Here is a 20,517-nt window from a genome sequence, read left to right on the forward strand (position 1 = left end):
GCAACTGCCCCCAGGCTCTAAAAAAATAAAATAAAATACAATCCTCAAAGTTTGCTTTGGAGAGACACAAACAAGATACCTTCTGACAGAGCTGTGCTGTGAGTGGCTTATTTTCATTAGCATAAGTCGGATCACCAGAGAGCAAGAAGAAACTCTTGTCCTGAAGAAGGCTCTAAACATAGAGCCTTTAGGAAAGCAAATCTGCGAGAGCGAGCAGCGATACCGCAGCTCCCGTTGCTGCGCTGCTGGCCTCGGAGAGGCTTCAGGAAAGCCTTGGAGAAACTGGGTTTTGTTCCCATTTCTCAACTATCACACTGTTCTTCCTTGACAGTTTGTTACTTGCTTCTCCCATTCGTCTTTTTTAAAATTATTATTTTTTTAATTCACTTTCTTAATGCTATTTCAATTCACATGCCAAACAACTGATTCTCCAAGGAGCATCAACGGCAGCTCCCAACATCCAGAGCGAGACACTAGCCCCACCAGCTGCTGTAACCATGGAAATACCAGCCCCGATTTCCCACTCTCCTTCCCCCACGCTGTCTACCTACAGGCACGGGCTCCTGCAGCAGCTCTTGAACCCGGCGTGGGACCCGTGGCCCCCAGCGACCCTCCGCTGTGATCATCCCAGAGCTGCCTGCCCACCACGAGCAACCGTGAAGCTGAAATTGCAGAGACTCAGCCAACACACGGATCTGCAGCAGAACTACTCACCCTCCTGCTTCACTGAGCAGCATGAGGATCAAGGTTTGTCAAAACAGACACCTTAATGTTTCTACGGACTGGAGGGAAAGCAGAGACTGACCTCGCCGAAGAAGCGGGCAGCATCTGCAAGAGGAAACGGTCGGTTGTGTTTTGACTTGTTCCAGGCAGACGTCAGAGCTGGTCTTGCTGCGGGTGGATGAGATTCACTCTTGCCCTTCCTGAACGGGCACCATCCTCCACACCTTCCAGCACGAAGGCTTCAGCATCTCTCGCCCATTCACAAGCTCTCCAGACGCTCAGACATTTGAAGTTCTAACAGGAAGGTTGGTAACAGAATTGCACTCCCCCAGGGCCGCCCACTTGATTCTCATTGAAAAAAACACCTAGCCTTATATATTACAAATACATCTGCTGAGTAGGTGGTGCAAGACATGGGCGTTTAATATTGTAAAGATTCACGATCAAAGACCTTGTGCATAACCCAGCTGAGCTCTCCAGCTGACACACACACACACTTTAGCTTTCAGGTAACAGATTCACCCTTTCAGATTTTTTACCCCTGTATGTGTGTATGCACAAACACAGGGGAAAGGCTTGATTCAGAGAATACAAAGTGTAGAGCCATGCTCAGTTTCAGATTTACCACACACACCTTTTTATATGTATAATTTGATGCAACAAGAAAAAAAAAAAGAAAAAAAAAAGATGCTTTGACAAGCACCAATTCCCATCCACCAAGTCATAGAGATTCCCCTAACTCATAGTGCTTTCGTTGTTCCTATGTTTAATAGAAATGCACACACACAAAAATCACTAAAAATAGATGGTAATGTCAAGTCATATTGCTGTCAAACACTGTCCAACTGGCTCTTTGCAAACACAGCTAATATAGCTCATGCACACACAACCCAAAACAACCACAGTCTAGATTTCCTACTCGCCCACGTGAGCCTCTCCTGGCTCGCCAGGATGGAGACCTGGCACACCAGGACTATCTCACTGCCTGGGAAATGGGAGCCTTTGGCTCCTTCCATTTACTCTGAGCTTTTCAGCACCTTGACAAGTGTAGAGACACCAGGGTTACCCTGACTGCTTTACCTTTTAAGTGAATTTTGACTGAACATGAGGAGCTCTCAAATGAAAGCCTGGCATGACCTTCAATCAATCCCCTCCCAAACAAGTAGCATGTAAGAAAAGCAGCCATTAAACATCTGCTCACCAGATGTTAGAAAGATCTAGATTTTAGAAGAAAGAAAGCCCACTTTCCAAAGCTCTAAGATCCAAAATCCCTGGTAGCAAAAATTTATTTTCATGACTGAAGACAAGGAGAAATTTATAAATGCATTCTAGCAACCTACCAATAAAATAGTAAATATTCCATCCCTGTGATTTGTATGATAACCTGGGAGCAGAACATCCAAAAAGGCTCTGCCATGTGCTACTATGACAACCAGAAGTATGAGACCATGTGCACATCACCTGTCCTTGCTTCTTCCCAACCCCACATATGCCAGGAAGTCTCTTCTGAAGGTCCGCAGTGTATCCAGACATCATCCGAGCGACTAGTGTCCAACGTTAAAAGGAGAAAAAATAAAGATTGCGGTGGTAAGCGGCACACTCATTTCAAAGCCCACAAAGACATCCACATTGTTAGATTCTCCTAAAAAAGAAAAAGTAGTTCCAATTCCTTTTTTCTCCCCCCAGAGAGCATGTGCCTTGGCCAATGTTCAGCGCATGAGCAGACTGTGCTTTGGTCCATCCACTCTCTCCAGCTTCTCAAAGTGTTTTCTGGCATTGCGGATGTTGATCAGTGTTGCTGCAGAAGCTAGGATGGAAAAGGGCAAGGTAGGAGGGGGGTGGGGAAAAAAAAAAAAGACATTGAGGGAGGTAAAGTTGCCAGATATTAAGTGTTGCTTAAGGCCAGTTATTTTGTATCCTATCAGCAGGACTGAGGCAGAGTGCCTTGGGTAGCCTGGGTTCACATTTCTGCTCTAACCTCCATATGACAACTATAGGATGAAACGTGACTCTGCTACAGACCTAGCACTGTTTGACAGCTTCTGTTTTCACTGATTAGCACTAAGTCTCACTTAGATTTAGTAAAACAACGTAGCGGTAAGCAGGCGCTATTCCCCAAGAGGCACGATGCCCCCGAGAATACCAACATCCCTACCAGCAAGCCCTCCCCCATCCACCCAGCCCGCCGTTCCCCAGCTGTGCAATATTTAATAGCAGGAGGTCTGGGTTCTGCTTCAGATCAGGGCACTTCAGCTGTTCCCCCGCACTGGTGCAACCCTCCACCGGGCAGCAGCAGATAGCTCCGCTGTCAGGGGCACACAGCTCTTCCTCCCTTTGAAAACTCAGTGTCTTTTAACATCTTCTCACCCTTAGCTCAGGGCAGCCAGGGAGGACAGTAGATCTATTTATATCTTTGAATTCCACCTTTTTTTTTTTTAATTGTGTCTGGTGTTCATCATTTTTAACAGAGACGCATTTTAAACTAGACTCATCCAGCCTTTCATTCCTGTGAACAAAAACAAGCCAGAGACGTCTCCTTGCTTCAACTTACGTATTGAAGGGTCTGACATAACCACCATCACGTATGTATTTGATGTAAAGATGTCAATGAAAGCAGCAAAGTTAGAGTTCCTGACCTCCATGCTCTGGAAAGAAGCAGCCAGCTTACTAAGGATTGGGGGAAGAGGGAAAGAAAGAGAAGAAAGTATGAATGAACTTTTTCCATAATCTTGCTTCCCCTCTGCAGCCCAACATTTCATTATTAATGAAACTTCATGTGTTTTTAATGAAGAGATGATGTTTGCCAGGTGGAGACTACCACCAGCTGAGACTTAAGACAGACTCTTTAGCTTTAGGCTTGATTGATTCAATGAGAACAATATAAAGTTTAGAATGACTGAGGTTGTTACTCAAGACACACAACCTCATGGCCTGTTTGAGCCTGCTGTGCCCAAGCAACCACTGCCCCTTGTCCAGGGGGAGATGCCACAGCCCACCAGTCCTTTGGCAGGACAGTTTTACACTCTGGATAGCCAATAGAAGGAAGCACAAAGCAGAAAAACCTGGACATGGCTTACAAATCATGCAGCCACTTTTCCATCCCAGTCAGCCTCTAAACACTTCCAGGTACTACTGACAGACTGTTGAACCTGAAGACTGCTTAGAGGGCAAGTTACTCTGAAGGGAACTTTCTATTTTCCTTTGAAAATAGTGGCAAAGAACATCTGCAAGCTTCCTCCCAGACAAACAAGGTCTAAAGCAAAGCTCTTAACTATTCAATGTTCTATAAATTCAGGTTATCAAGGTATCTGTTCATGCCCAGAACTTTCCTACCTTGCCCAGGAGGGTAAGGCCTGGAGAGAAACGGCTGTTTCAAAACAAACCTCTTTCAACGATCAGCAAAGGAGGAAGTTATGAAAGATGCAGGATCCTCATGTTTAAACATAGTGCTTTCTAGACAGAGCTTTAACTAAGACATCTCCTTAGCTTGCTGAGGAGCCATGCAACTTTTATTCATTTTGAAGCAAGAAAGCTTGTCTCAAATGAAAGCAAAATACACCTGGTATCAGCTCAGGTATCTTACCCAACTAATGACCAAACCAGCTCACCTGCAACTCAGTTTGAATTGTTTAATAATGTTGCTGATTTTCTCAAATCTGTGGATATCCCGCTGTTCTTTGCACTGATAGTGAGAAATGACCTGGAGGAGAAAACAAGAGGGACCACAGCATTAGTAATTCGTTTCAGCACCGGTTTCTCAGGCTTGATAGCAGTTATGGGAAGTGGGTTGTAACCAGCACAGGAATTCCCTTTGCTTTCTGCTGACTGAATCTTGGAAACTATTTAAAACAATACTTATGATCATTCCACAATAAAATGATATTCAGTAATATATCTGCAAAGCCTTTCACAAATGCAAACAGATGTAAACACGTGAGGAACATAAGAGGCACTATATCTAATCTGAGGACTGTATGCTTCAACTTACCAGCATTAAGCCTTGAATCCAAGAACAAGAAAAGCACAAGGAATGGGGATAACAATCTCCTCAGGTGAGGGAAAACAGATACTTGACAACTGCTAGAATAGACTTTTCTTGCTAAGTCTATCATGCTGCAGATTCCCAAGGACTGAAACCTGAGAAATTTGTCATTATGCAACACGAAGGATGCACCAGCAGCGCTCTCAGAAACCAGAGCAAGCTGTTCAGCTTCCTGACTAAGAGCAGAGCCGACGAAGCCTGGTTTCCCAGGCACCTCTTTCCACCAGTTAACTGAGTCAGACCAAGACTGTGCTAAGTTGTCTGCATAGACACCGGCTCCCCTCCTTGTCATCTGACAGGGGGATGTGGCAGCAACACTGCAAAAAATTCAAAGGATCAAAAATTATCAACAAGGATGTTTGGAAATAGAAAAAAAAAGTGATCCATACCTATCTGTCCCTTCTCCCTGACCATTTTCATGAGGCTGGTACCCTACAGACCTTCACTCTTCAGCCAAATTTGCCAGTGGGCCAAGAGCTGTATTTACTGTACAAGAAGAATTGCAGACCAAGTAATTGCATCATCTTGGATCCCACAGAAACCCCCCCAAATTATCATGAAACCATCCGTTACCAGAAGTGTCATACACCCTTGCATATGAATATTAAAATATTAGCTTTCTACCTATGGAATTATATTTAACAGGCTTGCAGTAACTAAAAATCTCTCATGCAGCTTAAAAAAAAAAAAGATTTTTTAGTTTTAAATCTGCCCAGTTATTCATAGAAGTACAAGATGAGGCAGATTCAAGGATTACATTCCAAAGCCTTCTCTGTATGCAAGTTCATTCCTTAACTCCCCAGATAGCTTTTGCTGTTACTGTGATTTGAAAAAAGATGCAGGAAAAAGGAGTCCTTAGGGAAGTTTAAATATATAAAAACCTTTTAAAAATCACCACTAAGTTGAAAATAAGTACAGATTTTTCTGTTGAAAATATTATTCCTTCCCAGTGATAATTTAAACTACAATTATTGTTAAATAGTCCAACCTTGGTGGCGTACATCACATACAAAAGGTCAAAAAGTAGAGCTTGCCAGAAATGACAGGTGCCTACTTCTGATATCTTAAGTAGTGAGAAAAGTAACAGCTCCTTCCTTATATACCCTGTTTTAGGGTTGGGTATTTGTTTAAGGAGAGATTAAAAAATAAATAAATAAAACCCTTTTCTTCCTTTCAACAAAAGCTGTGGTATGAAGCCTGCAGAGACCCATCTAGAAACTAAGAGCAGGGAGAGATGAGCCACAACAGTGGTTTTATTATATTATTTTCCTTTGAAGACTCAAGGATTACAGCCATAGTTACCACACAGAGCTAGTAACTTTGGAAGCCATAGCAGTTCAATAGCTTGCAATCCTCTGTCCATACTCCAGATTTGTTTTCCCCTTGACAAAAAAAAGGGGAATCAAGACTAGTTAAAATGCCAATCCATGAGGAACCAAAAAGATTTTTTGAGCTAAAAGCGGCTCTTGCCAAGCACAGACAGGAATGCTCAAAAAAGTCCATTGGCCACCATGAGAATGGAGATATGAAACCCTGCTACAGCCCTCAGCTCAAATGCTACAAGTGGACATTTTGGGAAAGTCACACAAGCTACAGAGTCACATCAACTACTTTCAGGCCTGGATCAAAACGTTCTGCCATGTGGTGCTGGCACCTCTCTTTGGGCTACTGCCAAAACAGCAGTTTCCATCCAGGGAACTCCATCCTAGGCTGGGCAGAAGGACACGAAGGGCAGAACAGCTGTATTCACCAGGAAAGTGGCTCTCTCAAACAGAAGCACTTCGTCTGCCTCGATGATCTGAGCAAAGTTCCTCAGGTTCATTTCCAGCTGCTGGACATTGGGGATCAGCTGATAGACTATACTGGACCAAGCCTGTCAATCAAGAAAGACACAACATCAAAGCTGTATTAGCACTTTTGCCTCATCCTCTTGCTATGCTAAGTGCTCAAGAACTGCCTACTCACAGCTGCTAGTTTCTTTTTTAGCCTAGGCAGGACTGAGAAGCTTCTTCCACATCACATTGCTCTGCTATGGTACAGACTTTCAGTGGCATCCCAGAACTGTTTTCTGCACAAACTCTTAGCTAGGTCATGTTTCTTCCCACATCAGTCATGCAGGAACTAAAATATTGTAAGACACACCTAGATCCATTCTTAGATTGAGCTGGCAATGTTTCTATCCACTGCTTCCAGGTAAACCCACTCAAGTGTTTTCCTCTTGAGCAAAGTCATTGGGCAGAGAGATACCTGCCAGCTCATAACAGATCCAATTAGAAAGCTCTAATCTACTTAGTCAGGAACTACCAGCCCAGGAGGAACTGGACATGCCATAATCAGCTTCTGTCCTCACTCTGACTCAGGTTCTCCATCTGCAGTGGCTTCATCTCACTGCCAACCCACGGAACCAGGGCAGCAAAGTTCTACCGCGTGCTTCACTCCAAGGGCCACAGTGAGCATTTATTTCTCATATTTGCCAAGTATCTGATGTTTTTAATGCAAGATTCCTACCATCTTGGCTGCATAATGCAGAGTTAGGCCCAACCCAATGGCACAAGCTCCGAAGAGCTCTGGCAGTGGCACCTGGATTAGCACGAGTCTGCTTCCATACAAGAAGCCTAAATAAAGCAACCAGCATCACTGAGCAGCTTCAGGGATTCCTGTAAGAAGCCTGGGTATGCCACCGCTTTCAGAGGCCACTAGTCACCTACAGGGAATAGGGCACATGCTTTGGGCAGAGCAATGCTCAGCCTAAGTTCTCTGGACCAGCTTCATTCGAGCTCATCACATACTGAAGGCAGGGGAATTTGCTACACTTTGGCTGGATTATTCCAGATGTTGAACACTGTCATCTGAAGTCTCCCTGAAATCAGCACAAAGAGCCAGATGCTCCTCACCTTCAGACAGCAACCTAACTATTATGCTGCTGATGCTGCTTATTAGTGCTAACTGGCAATTTGATGATCACTTTCTCAGTGTAGCCCACGTGGCAATCTATTCCTGCACCAGAAGGATCCGAGATAGCAGCCACATACAACAAAGTAAGAAAAAAATCTTGACAACAAGCAAACCCCCAGAATGTTAAATGCTTAAGCACTTTAACAAAGTTGTAGAGAAAAACAGGAAGCAATTCTGTGCTGGCTAAACATGACTAAAAGATGCAGAAGCTCTTTCTGAAGTGGCTAGGCAATGTCTACTGCACTAACCAGTGACACCATTAGCCATGACACTAACATGTTGACAGATTTTCTTTCTTTTAATGAAATCAGGATTTGGGGATACATTAACAAGAGGGAACCTCCACAAGCAGTTTCACTGCAGAGCTAGAAAGGGTCAGTCACTAATAAGCCTGTAGCAACTAACCACACACCTGGCTCACACACTGATTTTCAAGTGAGTGGGCAGCCAGATAGAGGAAGGACACTGTACAGACCTTGTAAAGTGTTTCATCCCAGATAGAAGTTCTAAAACAAGCACATTCCAAGGGGCGAGAAAGGCGTCTTAGGTCTTCTTCCCGCTCTTTAAAAATCTGGTAGAGGAAAAAAAATACCATCCAACTATAAATATTTATGTCTTTGGTGCATTTCTGTATCATGTTTGTAGCAGGAACCATGCATTTCAAAATTAAATAAATAAAACCACTCAGGCACATACAGGAAAAGAGACAGCAGCAGCAACCACGAACTAGGATGTACTGGCAGAACTCCACCCCTCCAGGCAGCAGGGACAAGCAAACAGTGCTTGCGTTGCAATAAAGCTGACAGGATTTTGGGCGTCATGGAGTGGGAATGGAGACAGGAAGGAGGAGTTTCCACAGAGGATCCAAACTGTGACAATTATTTATATTTAATATATAATCGCAACACAGGAGCTTGGAAGTCCCTGTTCACAGGCAAAAACACTTGTCAATGAGAACAAGTCAGGAGAGAAGCACTAGAGAAGTTCATCACCACAAGATATGATTGCATAATGATGATGTTGCAAGGCATGTACTTTGATATAGCAAACTCTGCCCTTGGAAGTCACAGTCTCAAGCAAAAAAGGGAAGACAGCACGTGCCCCTACAGAACTGGTAAAGGGGTAGCCAGAGAGACATCATCATGCCCTCTGCTGAAGATGTGACCACAGTTTTGATCATGGCTTAGTGTTTTTAGACACATGACAATGTAATTCTGTTATGTCTCAAAGGCTGCATAGGGCAGCGCCAACCAGCTGAGGCCTCAGATGCCAAAGGCTTCAGTAGGATTTACAGGGATAATTGTTTGGCCCAATCCAAGAGTATTTGCTGGCTGTTCCAAGTAGCAGGCGCCATAAAACAGATCTTGATGGGTCTGCAGTGGTATGTGCAGAAGGAATATGCAGAGCAAGGCAGTTCTTCTGTCTACCCCTCATTGCAGGGCCTCACTAGAATTCACACAAGTGAGTGCACAGGACAGTGCATGGTTTTAATTAGGAGCTTCGGGGAGATTGCAACTCCTATTCTCAGCTTGGAGGGAAGAGATATAAAAGTAAAATGTTCTCCAACTAGCCCCTACAAGGAAGTTCTTTGATCTATTCTTTCTGTTGAGCTGGAGGGCAGAACCAAAAGAGAAAGTGAGGATCACCTCACTCAGAGTGATCACTTGTGGTCTGAGCCAATCTGCTGTGGAATGAGCCCATCTGCACAGGGAGTCCAATCCGTCAGGAATGCACTTGTCAAACACAGGTGTCTAACCCACAGAATTAACTTCTCCTTTGGTATCGGGAGTTGGTTGCTTTGCAGTCAGAAATAAAAAATGAATTTGGTAAAAATTCAGCCTCCCTCCAACCTTTCAAAGGCTCGGCAAAGAGCACAAAATACAGAATGCTGCTGAGAGGCTGATTCCCTGGGCACTTTGCAGGATTTGCACTGAGCTCTTGGAGCAGGGGAGTGTTAAATTAGGAGGTGATCCCTGGGAAGGCAGGCCAAACAAAAGACATTGCAACAGAAACCAGAGGAATCAAACAATACAAGCCACTTTCCAGTAAACACAGAAAAATGACACACTTTTGTTACTTTCAGTCTAGTTTGGGTCCTGTCATAAAGTGTATCAGCTAAAAAGAAGTTGATTCTAACTGCCAAAATCCTTGAGGACACCCAAAAGTCAGTAGGCCAGTTTGTTTGCTGCATTTCTTGCAATTCTACCTTCTTTCCCTGCCCTCTGCAGCCAAGGTCTGGCCAAAACATCAGAACTAGTGCTATCAAAGATAAGGCTTAAATTAGTTCCTAAACTAAATCAATTCTATTCCCCATTATATTATATATAGAAGATGAGCAGTGACATGAAGTTTACAAAAGGCAGGAGGAAAAAAAAAAAAAAAAAAAAAAAACCAACCACACACACACTCAGGCTTGAGAATTTCTTAATATATGAGAAGCCGTTCTAGAAACAGTACTGATGGGGCTGCACTTCAGGTACTAAGCAGCAGTGCTTCAGCACAACCACAAAATGCTCTATTTCCTTGGCAGAATTTCTATGGCAACTACCAGCTTCTCACCAAATCCCGCTGATCCTCCTGCACCAGGTCCATCTTGTGCACGAGGCAGAAGATCTTGGCATCAGGAGAGTTCTGCAGGATCGCCTCCAAGCACGACTGGTAGTAGTGCATGTCCTTCTCCAGCTCGCGGCTCTCGACATCGAAGACGTAGATGAGGACTTCGACATTGCGGAAGATGTTGTCTCGCTGGCTGGTGAAGTAGTTCTCCATGAAGGTGTCCTGCCTGAGAGGGGGCAGAGCAGCAAAGCAAAGAGACTTCCCTGAGAACAGTCAGGCCTTGCTTAGTACAGCCAGAGTGTTCTGTGTAAAACTCCCCATGCTGGAAAAGCAAAGAGAAGCTTTACATTCTTAGCTAAGGTCCCCATCACAAAAGACGAAAAGAGCGCTCCATGGATGGCTAAACTGAATGCCTAGACATTTCAAACCAAGCAAAAATAGATGCTCCAGAAGATGGAGGGGACTCCCTGCTTCTCCATTTCTCACAGGAAGCTTTTATGCATCAGAGCATGATGCTCCAGGCTAGCTTGAGCAACATCCTATGCAGAGCTACACAGCTTCCCCACCCTCACTGGCTTTTGGGGAATTACGTATGAAAAAGCCACAGCAGCAGCAGATAAAATACGTCCTAAATCATTATTGTATCTTGCTCTTACAAGACCTACATCTACTCAAACTTTTACTGAGTGTAGCTCTGGCAAAGCACGTGGTTGTTATATCAAATTAGCAAGGCCAAGAGCTCTGCTGAGGCTCTGCCAGCGGGACAGCCCGTTCCCTGGAAAGCTGCTTGCGAGGAACCATGGGATCACCAGCCTCTAACATCACTTCTCAGGGTGGGCCTGTCTCTCCACATCAAAGGAGCAGCACCTAACTCAAAAGACAGCAATAATCAGGCCAATCTCTCCCACCCACCTTCACACAGGAGGCTCAGATGTGGCATCCACTTTCTCCAGAGTTGCCTCACCAGTTTTACAGTGTTTCACATACAGCTTGTTCACAAAAAAAAAAAAAAAAAAAAAAAAAAAAAAAAAAAAAGTGCTAGTACCCTAAAGGCAGAAGGGGACCTGTCCTGCTACACCTCCATCTCAGCCACCAGATCTAACCCCAAAGGTTTCAAAAGCAAAAGAACAGGCAGTACCTACCCTCCACAGTCCCACAGGTTTAACACCAGGTTTCCTAGAAATCTAACATGGGAGTGTTCCACATCAACTGGAAAGAGACAACAGGAGTTTACTAACTGTGCCACTCACCAGACACAGCCAGAGCAGCTTCAGAGCAGTCAGCTGCCTCCTCAGGCATTCTTCACAACAGAACTGACAGTGTATAAAATTCCATCTAAACAGCATTGTAGCATATAAATCTGAGGCTGAGCAAGCTATGGGTAAGTACAGATGCCAGAGTAGCTCAAGTCTTCCCACTGCTTAACTGGGATATTGTTCTGCTAAGAAATACAGTAGGTGTGTCCTCTTTAACAACATTCTCTCCAATGTTCGCGATATTTTAAGAATTATACCAGCACCAGCACATTCTGCAAGGCTTCAAGCAAGCCTTAAAAATAAAATAGTAATCAGAATTTTGGGTTTTTTTGAAAGGCATGCCCAATGCATGGCAAAGAGGAAATACCACCAAGGACAGACCAATCTGTGACATTAAGTCTTCACAGGGGTTTCCCCATGCCCCCCATTAGAATCCTCATAGATTCAAACCACTTTTTTTTTTTTTTAAACCCCCCCCTTCATTATTTTTTCATTTATTTTATTCTTTTAAACCTCCCTTTATTTTTATTTTTTCTGAAAAAAAAAAACCTCCCCTCCTTTTGTTTTCATTTATTAAAAAGCTCCCTCTACCTTTTTTTTTTTAAGACACACCCCCACTTTTTTTTTTTCCCCCACATCACTTTTTCAGATCAGTAGCTTTTAAGAGAAGCACAAAAGCCTTAAGTCACCAAGAAGGACTAGAGCAGCATCCTGCCAAACCACAGGTGTTTATGGCAAGGCCACTATGTCCCCTGAACGGCATCAGGGAGCAGCAGGCCGGCACTGGGAAGGCTTCTCTGATGAGAATGACTCTAAGACTGTGATCACTTCTCCAACATCAAGGGTAGCAGCAAGGCTGCTTCCTGATCTTTTAAAAAGTCTCTCTCCTCTAATGACTAGACTTTAAGCCCTTACACTTTCCAATTCAAGTGACAGAAAACTTACTTGTGGCACCCAGGCGTCGCGTGTCCCTGGCAATGTAGTTTGCAAAGATGATGGACCTCATGCTGGTCTTCCCAGACCCACTTTTACCCATCAGCAGCACCTGAAAAGAAAGAGGAAGAACCAACTGGTTACCACAGAGCACCAGGTCCTCCAGGCCTCCCTTTGGGTTAGGGTGTTACTGATGGAACAACTGAAAGATGGGATTTGAATGTCTCTGAAGCCAGCAGCAGAGTGCTGCACCTGGAAAATTAGGAGATGGAAAGATGGAAGTTCTTAACTCTTTGCTAAGTGTAGTCACTGAATCACAGTTGAAAGGCTAAAAACACATTCATCTTGTTTGCATCCCTGAAAAGACACCCCCTCCTTTCTTCTCTTTCAGGAATCTCTCCCTGCTAGACACTACGCTCCCGTTCCAAGATTGACAGCTCAACACCCAGAAGAAAGCACAGCCAGACCACAGACACCAACAACCACAGCCCCTTTCTAGCTCCTTCCTAGCCCCCAGAACTGGTGAAAAGCCCGGCTTGCTCCCGAGGCTGCTCTTGGTCTCTCCCTTTCCCCCATCCCTGCGTGTTTTCTGAAGGCAGGGGCACCAAGGTGAAAGCTTGGTGAGTTTCTGGCAAGAGCAGAGGGCTTAAGCAAAACAAAGAGCAGTTTTATCTTGAGTCTTTAGGCCTAGACTGAAAACAACTGCTTGTCCACTCAGCACCTTCCGCCCTGGTGTTCTCCCCCCAGTGCTTCTCTTCTAATCTTGCTCTTTTCCTTATTACAACACAGCTTAGTTTCTCTTCCCTGGCAGAAGTGAAATACAAGCCCCACTCTGAGTTTCAAGAGCATCAAAAGAGCAGGAAGAAATTAAAAGCAGATGTGTCAATCCAGCCCCAGTCTACCAGGCTTTTTATTTTGTAGGGGGACACAGACTTGATCCCTGTGTCCTGCCGGCAGAGCATCACACCAAAGACAACAGCTGTAGTTAACAGGTAGCAGAAAACCAGGGAAGGAGGGGACACACCATCAATCACACATATGGAAAGACTCTACGTGGTGATTTAAAAAGTCTGTGACAGCCAACACGGACTTGTTCACAAAAACAGCTGTTAAACAAGTTCCAGTTACAAAGCCAAATTCAGCCTTTGGCAACAGCTCTGAAAAGCTATCACGAAGAACAGTTTTAAGGAGAGCGCGGCCGGCCCGAGCCTGCCCGCCCAGCCCATTGCCGGTGCCAAGCGCGGCGGCAGGGGCGCTTGCTCAGCGCGCTGGGCTCGCACGGCAGCGAGCGCTGGAATCTGGGAGCCGGGCAGGAGAGGCAGGACCAGCCCATCCTGCTCACGGGAGCCACCTCTCCAGGGGTGACCGCGACATTTCGCAGCTGGTAAATCCTCCTTTGAGACAAGCTGACCGCACAGTTAAGGCCCAAGTGACAGAGTGTCCCACTGATGGTTCAGAAGCACCTGGAAGAGCAGGCCTTGAAGGCTTTCCAACAAGGACTCTCATCTTCAAAGCAGCAGGTTATACTGACCACTTTTTCTGAAACAAACCCCCTAAAAAATGCCCTGTTTTCTTCCATTACCTGCACATAGAGTACCCCTCCCCCCAAAACAGCATTGCCTCTAATTCCATACACCTGCAGGAGAAGCGCATGCAGAAGCTCAATATAGCTTGAGAGCACAAGCCAGTCTAAAAGTTAATCTAATCCCTAAATTTTAGGGTGCACTGGACTTTCAGAAAGGCCTGGAACCAGCACTTGGGGCCAGGGAGAAAAGCCGACCCCAGCATGAGGCAGACAGACTGTGGCATGAGGCAGACACAGTCCTGTCCTCGTTACGCAGCCATTTGGACAACTTTGAACACGCTCGCTGCAACATGCCCAGCCCCAAGCGCAATTAAGAGCACTGCTGCTTCACTGTGCACTCAGCTCCATCCTCCCCGGAGCCTTCAGGAGCTTCCCGTGTGAGTCCAGGGCCTCAGCGCAGGCCAAGGAAGCTGGTGGGAGCTTGTCACAAGGTGCAAGGAAAGCGTTTTAACGCATTGACATGCTTTGGCACCGTGCACCAGGTGCATTCCCATACCAGTCACGGCAGACGGGCCTGCTGTGCCCAAACGCTCTGCTCAGCAATAAACTCCAGTTTGCTTTTGAGTTCTAACCTTTTAAGTGAAGAAACGCACCTATCAACTGCACGAGGGCCCAGAGAGGGACCTCACAAGGAGAGACGCACCGAGACACGGGCACAAACGCGGCACGACGCAAGGGAAGGGGGCCGGGAAAGAGACCCTGCCTCGGCCCTTACCTTTTTCTTCATGGCTGTGCTCGGCATCACCCACCTGCGGGGACAAGAGCGCCTGGTTAGGGCCTCTGCGGGGCCCCGCGGAGCCACGGGGAGGCCTCGTGGGACCCGCCCCCGCGGCCCACCCGTGACCAACGGTCACACGCCGCCTCCCAACGCTACCTCCAGCGGCGAGAGGCGCCTCGGGGCCGGCGCGGCGCGGCGCTGCGCGCGGGCGGCAGCCGGTGCCCGCTCGCTCCGGGCTCGGCCTCCTGCGCGGCCGCCGCGGGGCCCGCGACCCCCCGTCCCGCCCCACCCCCCTCCCCTCAGCGGCGCTCACGAGACCCAGCGCTCGGGCGGCCGCCGCCGGTCACGTGAGCGCTCACCCCGCCCTCGCCGCCGTCACGTGACGCGGAGGGGCGGGCGGTGGGGGGGAAGGGGAAAGGAAGGCGGTGCCGGTGAAACGCTGGCCGCCATCTTTGGTGTGGGCAAACTGCCGCTCGCGGGGATCTTTATGGAGGCGGTGGGAGAAGGACGGCCCCGAGCTCCGCCTGGCGGGGCGGGGCCGCGTGGGGCCTCGCGGCAGCGACACGGCGGAGCCTGAGGGCGTGTGGGGAGCGGGGCCACGGCCGGCACGGAGCTGTCCCACCCGGCAGGGTGGCGGCGGGGAGGAGATATCAGGCGCGCGGAAGAATTTGCTTTCAGCGCCTCCCATATGGTCTAGCGGTTAGGATTCCTGGTTTTCACCCAGGCGGCCCGGGTTCGACTCCCGGTATGGGAAGTGTAGTTTTTTTTCACCCGCCCGACAGGGATAGACTGGCTCCTGTTTTGTTTAAAAGCCTCTGCCTGTTGTTCAAAACGGGGGTGACACTAGCAGCAAAAATCTGCTGGGATAATTCGTAGTAACGACCGTATAGGGAGCTTATAGGACGTGTCATCTACAAACTGAAATTCCTCGGCGAGGGCGGATTTCTCAGCCAACGTTTTATGGAACACTAAACGCTCCGGCAGGGGGGGCAGAACTGACACAGGGCCTTCTCCTTCCCACCACCCTGATGGGCCTTTGGGGATGTTTCTCTGTCAAGTTCCCAATTATCGCTGGCTCGGGACCCTTTCCAGTGGCTCTGCCTGCTTCCCAAAGAGCTTCTCCCTCGCCCGCTCATCGAGAGGGAGGCCACTTTCCAGAGCCAGGAGCGCCGGCTCGGCCGTCCCTCCGCCTGGGAGAAGAGCGCTCCCGCTCCTCCAGGCCCCGGCCGAGCTTCCTCCCCGCTCACCGGCGCGGGGCCGCAGCCCCTCAGCGCCGCCTCGCGCCCGCCCGCCGTCATGTCAGACCGCAAGCGGCCGCCGTGCGCAGGCGCCGGCCCGCCCGCGAGAAGATGGCGGCGGCGGCAGGGGGTGCGGAGCGGGGCCGGGCACTGCCCGCGGCCCGGGTGCAGCGGGCCCGGCTCCTCGCCCCCCGCTAGTTGTAACGGGGCCGGGGAGGCCTTGGGGCAGCGCAGGCGGGAGGGGAGCGTGGGGCGGGAACACCGGGGCTGCGTCCCCTAAACTAAAATAGAGCAGCAGGTTCCTTCCCGCATTTTCAGTCTGGGCCCCTTTCCCCTAGTCTCCCTTGTGGCCTGCAGCTACCAGCCAACTTACAGGTCTGCGGCCTTAAGAGGTGATTCTGCCAGGCACACGGGGAAGCAGCGTTTGCTTCACACAAAGTGTTAACCTTTTCTCTGCCAATTTCCTGCTTTCCTAATTGCAATTCCCCTATAACTAACTTGGTGGACTGTGTACATTATCCACATTGACTTTAAATCATGCCCAGGGCAGGAATTGTAAAGCTGCAGGAGAATGACATCAAGGGGAGAAGTGCAAGACAATAAAATGATGTTTTACAGGATTTAGTCTTTACTGCACATGCTACCTCAGTACCATGAATTTGCTTTAGAACATCAGTAATACATTTTTTTTGCAGTAGTGCTCAGACAATGAGCATAGTGTTGATCTCAAGTATGTCTGTTCATAGAACACTGCAAGCATGATGATAAGTAACAAATCTCTTTGTTCACTCTGACAAGCAGATGTTCACTCCCATCCTTTGGCTCTCTCTACTTTCAGTCTTCGATGCAGTCAAAGATGTCTTCACAGTCTATGGGTACGGCTCCCCAGCAACTCCTGCAAGCACGTTAGATGGATTTAAAAAGTAGAAATTTTTTAGCAGTCCGTATTGCAAAATTAATACAAACTCCTGTAAGCAAACAGATTTGCACCAGAACTACTGACCTGTTCATACCGTCTCAAAGCAGATAGGTATTAATGCCCACTCATTCCAAAAGGAGTAAGGTATCTAATTACTTTCAAGGTTCTGTGCTTATGCAATTTTAGAGAGACAGCCAGTCCTTCTCTGCCCCCCTCAAAAATAAACTAAAAAAAAACCCACGCAAGGATATCAATATATCTTGCTAAAAGAATAGTGAGACAAGTGTGTACTGCACGTAGCACTCAGAGATCCAACCTCTAGGTCAATAATAAAACTCTCTAAAGTAGATTAGCTCAGTGAAGTAACTTTTTCACATCACAATGAAAAATTCTGCAGTATTACCAAAAGCCTTTCAGTACATTGAGAAACTAATTTAAAAATATCACAGAGAATGTAACTAGAAAGAATATTCTGCACGAGAACTGACCAGTGATATCTGGGGACTACTTGTATGCTTGTTGATTGTAAAGCCTGGTTCTCTGGTAAAGCCTGTTGATTGTAAAGCTCAAGTTCTTATTTCATATCAAACATCACTGCTTATGAAATTCTGGACACCTTGGTAACACTGGTTTTGGAGAGATGAGCCCGGAATAAGAGAGAAAGAAAAATGTAAATTGAAACTACTTGGAATTCAGCTGTTCAGACAATTTTCTAGATTCATTGCTTATTTAAGTGTGCGTGTTCTGGGATGCTGTACACTTTATTTTCCCTGAAACCTGATAGAAGAATGAATTGCTTATTAAAGGAACATACAGCACAACGGCCCTGGCCTGTAAAGTGTTGGTGTTCAGCCACTCCATGGCTATGGTACTGGCATCTCCTGAAAACAACACCTGTCAAAGCGGCATGACAAAGCAGGTCATAATTCTGAAATGAGAAATAAAGGAGCCTATTTTGCAGTCATAAGTTGAAAAAGAGCATTCTCGCTAACAACATGCTATCGAGGTTGGCAGCTGCGCACAAAGGAATTGGATACCTATTAAACGCTCTATTTTGAAGATGGAAATAGACACATGAAAACACATTTTTAAGCAAAAGCCTGGGATGCACCAGAGATCTGGTATCTTTTAGGTTTGTTGGATACAGCTTGGCGTGGATAGGCTGTTCCATCTTCTTTATTTGGCAGGTGACAGATACTCTATGAGCAAGCAAAGAAAGCAATACATTCAAAACAAACTTAAACACATCTGAGATAGTCTCGTAGGGTTAGATTGATGTCCTCCACGCCAGTTTTGAAATACACATTTCTAAATGTGTGTAGTTCTGTGAGCACATACATTCTTGAGAGGCTGATAATAGATGGCACTTGTAAAATAAGACAGAAATACTAATATATAGTTTAACAATCTCAAAGGAATTTATGGCACATATATATTGCGATAAACCTAAAAGGAAAACCAAAGTACTTTGGAAAAAAATCCTTACAGATTTCAGCAACGTCATGCTAAGAACACTTATTTACATCAGAATTCTGTCACTTGGACTAACTGCAAGGCTGCATTTAGCCAGTTATGGAATCCCACATTCATTAAGGTCAATGTGGGATTGACCTTAATGTGTCCCCCCTGGATTTGGGGCTCATCATCCATCATCCCAGAGGGTGGAGTTCACTCCCTGATGAACTGATGAAATACTTCTGAAAACATCACAATATCAAGTAGTACTGCTAACCACTATTTTATGCTGTTATGAGGACTGTAGTTCAACTTAGCCTGCGACTTCTTGAACTGGGCAGTATTCAAGCAGGAAGAACCACAGGACTTCCTGGCTTACGTTTCTCTGCTTTAATTACCAGGCTGCTAACAGTGCACAGGCGTAAGCAGATCGTAACAGCTTCTGGAAAATGCTGACAAAGCTCAAGCTGACACAAGTAAAAAAGGAAAAGCTTTTATTTTCTTGAGAACTCTTCTGACGCTTTTCATACCAAACTGCTTTGTAATCTCTACATAATCCACTTATAAGCTTCGTTTTATGTCTAGGCTGTAATCACCTAAAATGAAACTGCAGTAAGTGGGGGAAAGAAATCAACCATAATGAATCATTAGACATGTTTACACATTAGACAGTCTTGAGATGTATCCTCCAGCTTCACGCCAAGATTTCCCCTTCTATTTTTAGCTTTATTTTGAAAGCTTGACACTGCTTATGCCTGTTAAGTTATGCAGGCACTTTCCACAGTGAGACGTGCTCTTCTCATCCTCAGCTGCCACTCTATTTCTCTTTTCTGCCACATTCCTCATTTAATCTTTGAGACAAGAACTATTACAGAACCATTTCTTAACCCTGACAGGATTACTCAGAGCAAATGGTCAAACTGTTAATCAGCCTGCAGAACTCTGAATGCAAACTGGGATGCCAAGGGTCTCTGCTCTAGCTCACAGATGCATATTTAACTTTAACTCAGTACAGCATACATCCTCCAACACCACTGTGCTGCAGGGCTACCAGGATGATCAGGGGCTGGAACATCTGTCTTATGAGGAGAGACTGTAAGAGCTGGGCCTGTTCAGCCTGGAGAAGAGAAGGCTGAGAGGGGACCTGAGCAGTGTCTATAAATACCTTAAGGGAAGGAGGAGGATGGTGCTGGCCTCTTTTCAGTGGTGGCCAGCAACAGGACAAGAGGAAACGGCCAGAAACTAAAGCATCAAAAATTCCACAGGAACTTAATGGAAAATTTCTTAACAGTGAGTGTGACAGAGACTGGAAGAGGTTGCCCAGAGAGACTGTGGAGTCTCCTTCTCTGGAGATCTTCAAAATCCACCTGGACGCCACCTGTGCCACGTGCTCTAGGTGACCCTGCATGTGCAGGGGGTAGGATTAGATGATCTCTAGAGGTCCCGTCCAACCTTAACGATTCTATGACTCTGTGATTCTATGAAAGGTACATTAAACATTAGCTAAAACAAGCCAAAGATGCACCTGAAATTAGAGATACTTTTTGACATATTTAGGACAGGTTAGCAAGATGAGTGACAGTGCAACTGAGGAAACCCACTAATGTTAAGTTTATAGGGAAACAGTAGGTAAAATAGAGACATTTTCAGCATTGTCATTAACGACTGCAGTGGGATTCAACTACAAAACATAAACAATTCCAAAATTACCTGTAGATTTTCTAATACTGAAATCTTTACAAGTGAGATTTACCAAGCACGGTAGCTGGCAAAAAGTTAGTAAAACATCCCACAACTGTCTGGCAGTCTGAACACCACAGTTCGTATATGTCCTGTCGTGAGATGCAATCCCCCACATCCCCAACCTCCAAAAAACAAAACCCTTACCATGAATTTGGTTTCACCATTGAACTGCATATCTATGACAAGCAGATTTTTTCCCCCATTCTTCTACGACTTGATGCAAAGTTTTGGGGTATGAAAAGTGACAAAAAAATTACAGTTAGTATCTTGCTTACTAAACAGTGACCCGCCTAAGTACTGTACATTACCCTCTATATATTTTTCTACATGAGATCTGAGGAAAAAGATTAAGCAATACCAAGAAAAAACTAACAAAATTACAATTGTGAAATAT

General features: G+C 46.1%; 1 protein-coding gene and 1 non-coding gene across 3 annotated transcripts; one reads left to right on the forward strand and one right to left on the reverse strand.

Annotated features, from left to right (window-relative positions):
* Positions 1–1,979: 1,979 nt before the first annotated feature.
* LOC104569661 (ras-related GTP-binding protein A) lies at positions 1,980–15,034 on the reverse strand. Of its 2 annotated transcripts, XM_088527492.1 has the most exons (10): positions 14,925–15,034; positions 14,766–14,799; positions 12,478–12,577; positions 11,419–11,485; positions 10,280–10,502; positions 8,196–8,291; positions 6,516–6,638; positions 4,332–4,423; positions 3,275–3,390; positions 1,980–2,530 (listed from the first exon to the last, which is right to left on the reverse strand). In XM_088527492.1, the coding sequence occupies exons 2-10, from the start codon at positions 14,790–14,792 to the stop codon at positions 2,433–2,435; spliced, it is 942 nt and encodes a 313-aa protein (XP_088383618.1). In that variant the 5' UTR covers positions 14,793–14,799; positions 14,925–15,034; the 3' UTR covers positions 1,980–2,432. The 2 variants fall into 2 exon arrangements, with proteins under 2 accessions (XP_088383618.1, XP_088383619.1); XM_088527493.1 differs by lacking the exon at positions 6,516–6,638.
* Positions 15,035–15,450: 416 nt separating this feature from the next.
* TRNAE-UUC (transfer RNA glutamic acid (anticodon UUC)) lies at positions 15,451–15,522 on the forward strand. Its single transcript has one exon. It is a non-coding gene; the product is annotated as a tRNA-Glu (tRNA).
* The last annotated feature ends 4,995 nt before the right edge of the window (positions 15,523–20,517 follow it).

This window comes from Tinamus guttatus, unplaced genomic scaffold, assembly GCF_059628265.1.
Source record: "Tinamus guttatus ecotype Peru unplaced genomic scaffold, ASM5962826v1 Tinamus_guttatus_pri_ptg000287l, whole genome shotgun sequence".
Classification (NCBI taxonomy): domain Eukaryota; kingdom Metazoa; phylum Chordata; class Aves; order Tinamiformes; family Tinamidae; genus Tinamus; species Tinamus guttatus.

Excerpts from the sequence above, each read along its gene's own strand:
- LOC104569661 (XM_088527492.1), bottom strand. The coding sequence starts at position 14,792 with ATGCCGAGCACAGCCATGAAGAAAAAG. Across the intron at positions 12,578-14,765 it reads GCACAGCCATGAAGAAAAAG|GTGCTGCTGATGGGTAAAAG; the intron begins GTAAGGGCCGAG and ends CTTTCTTTTCAG. Across the intron at positions 6,639-8,195 it reads GGGATGAAACACTTTACAAG|GCTTGGTCCAGTATAGTCTA; the intron begins GTCTGTACAGTG and ends CTTGATTGACAG.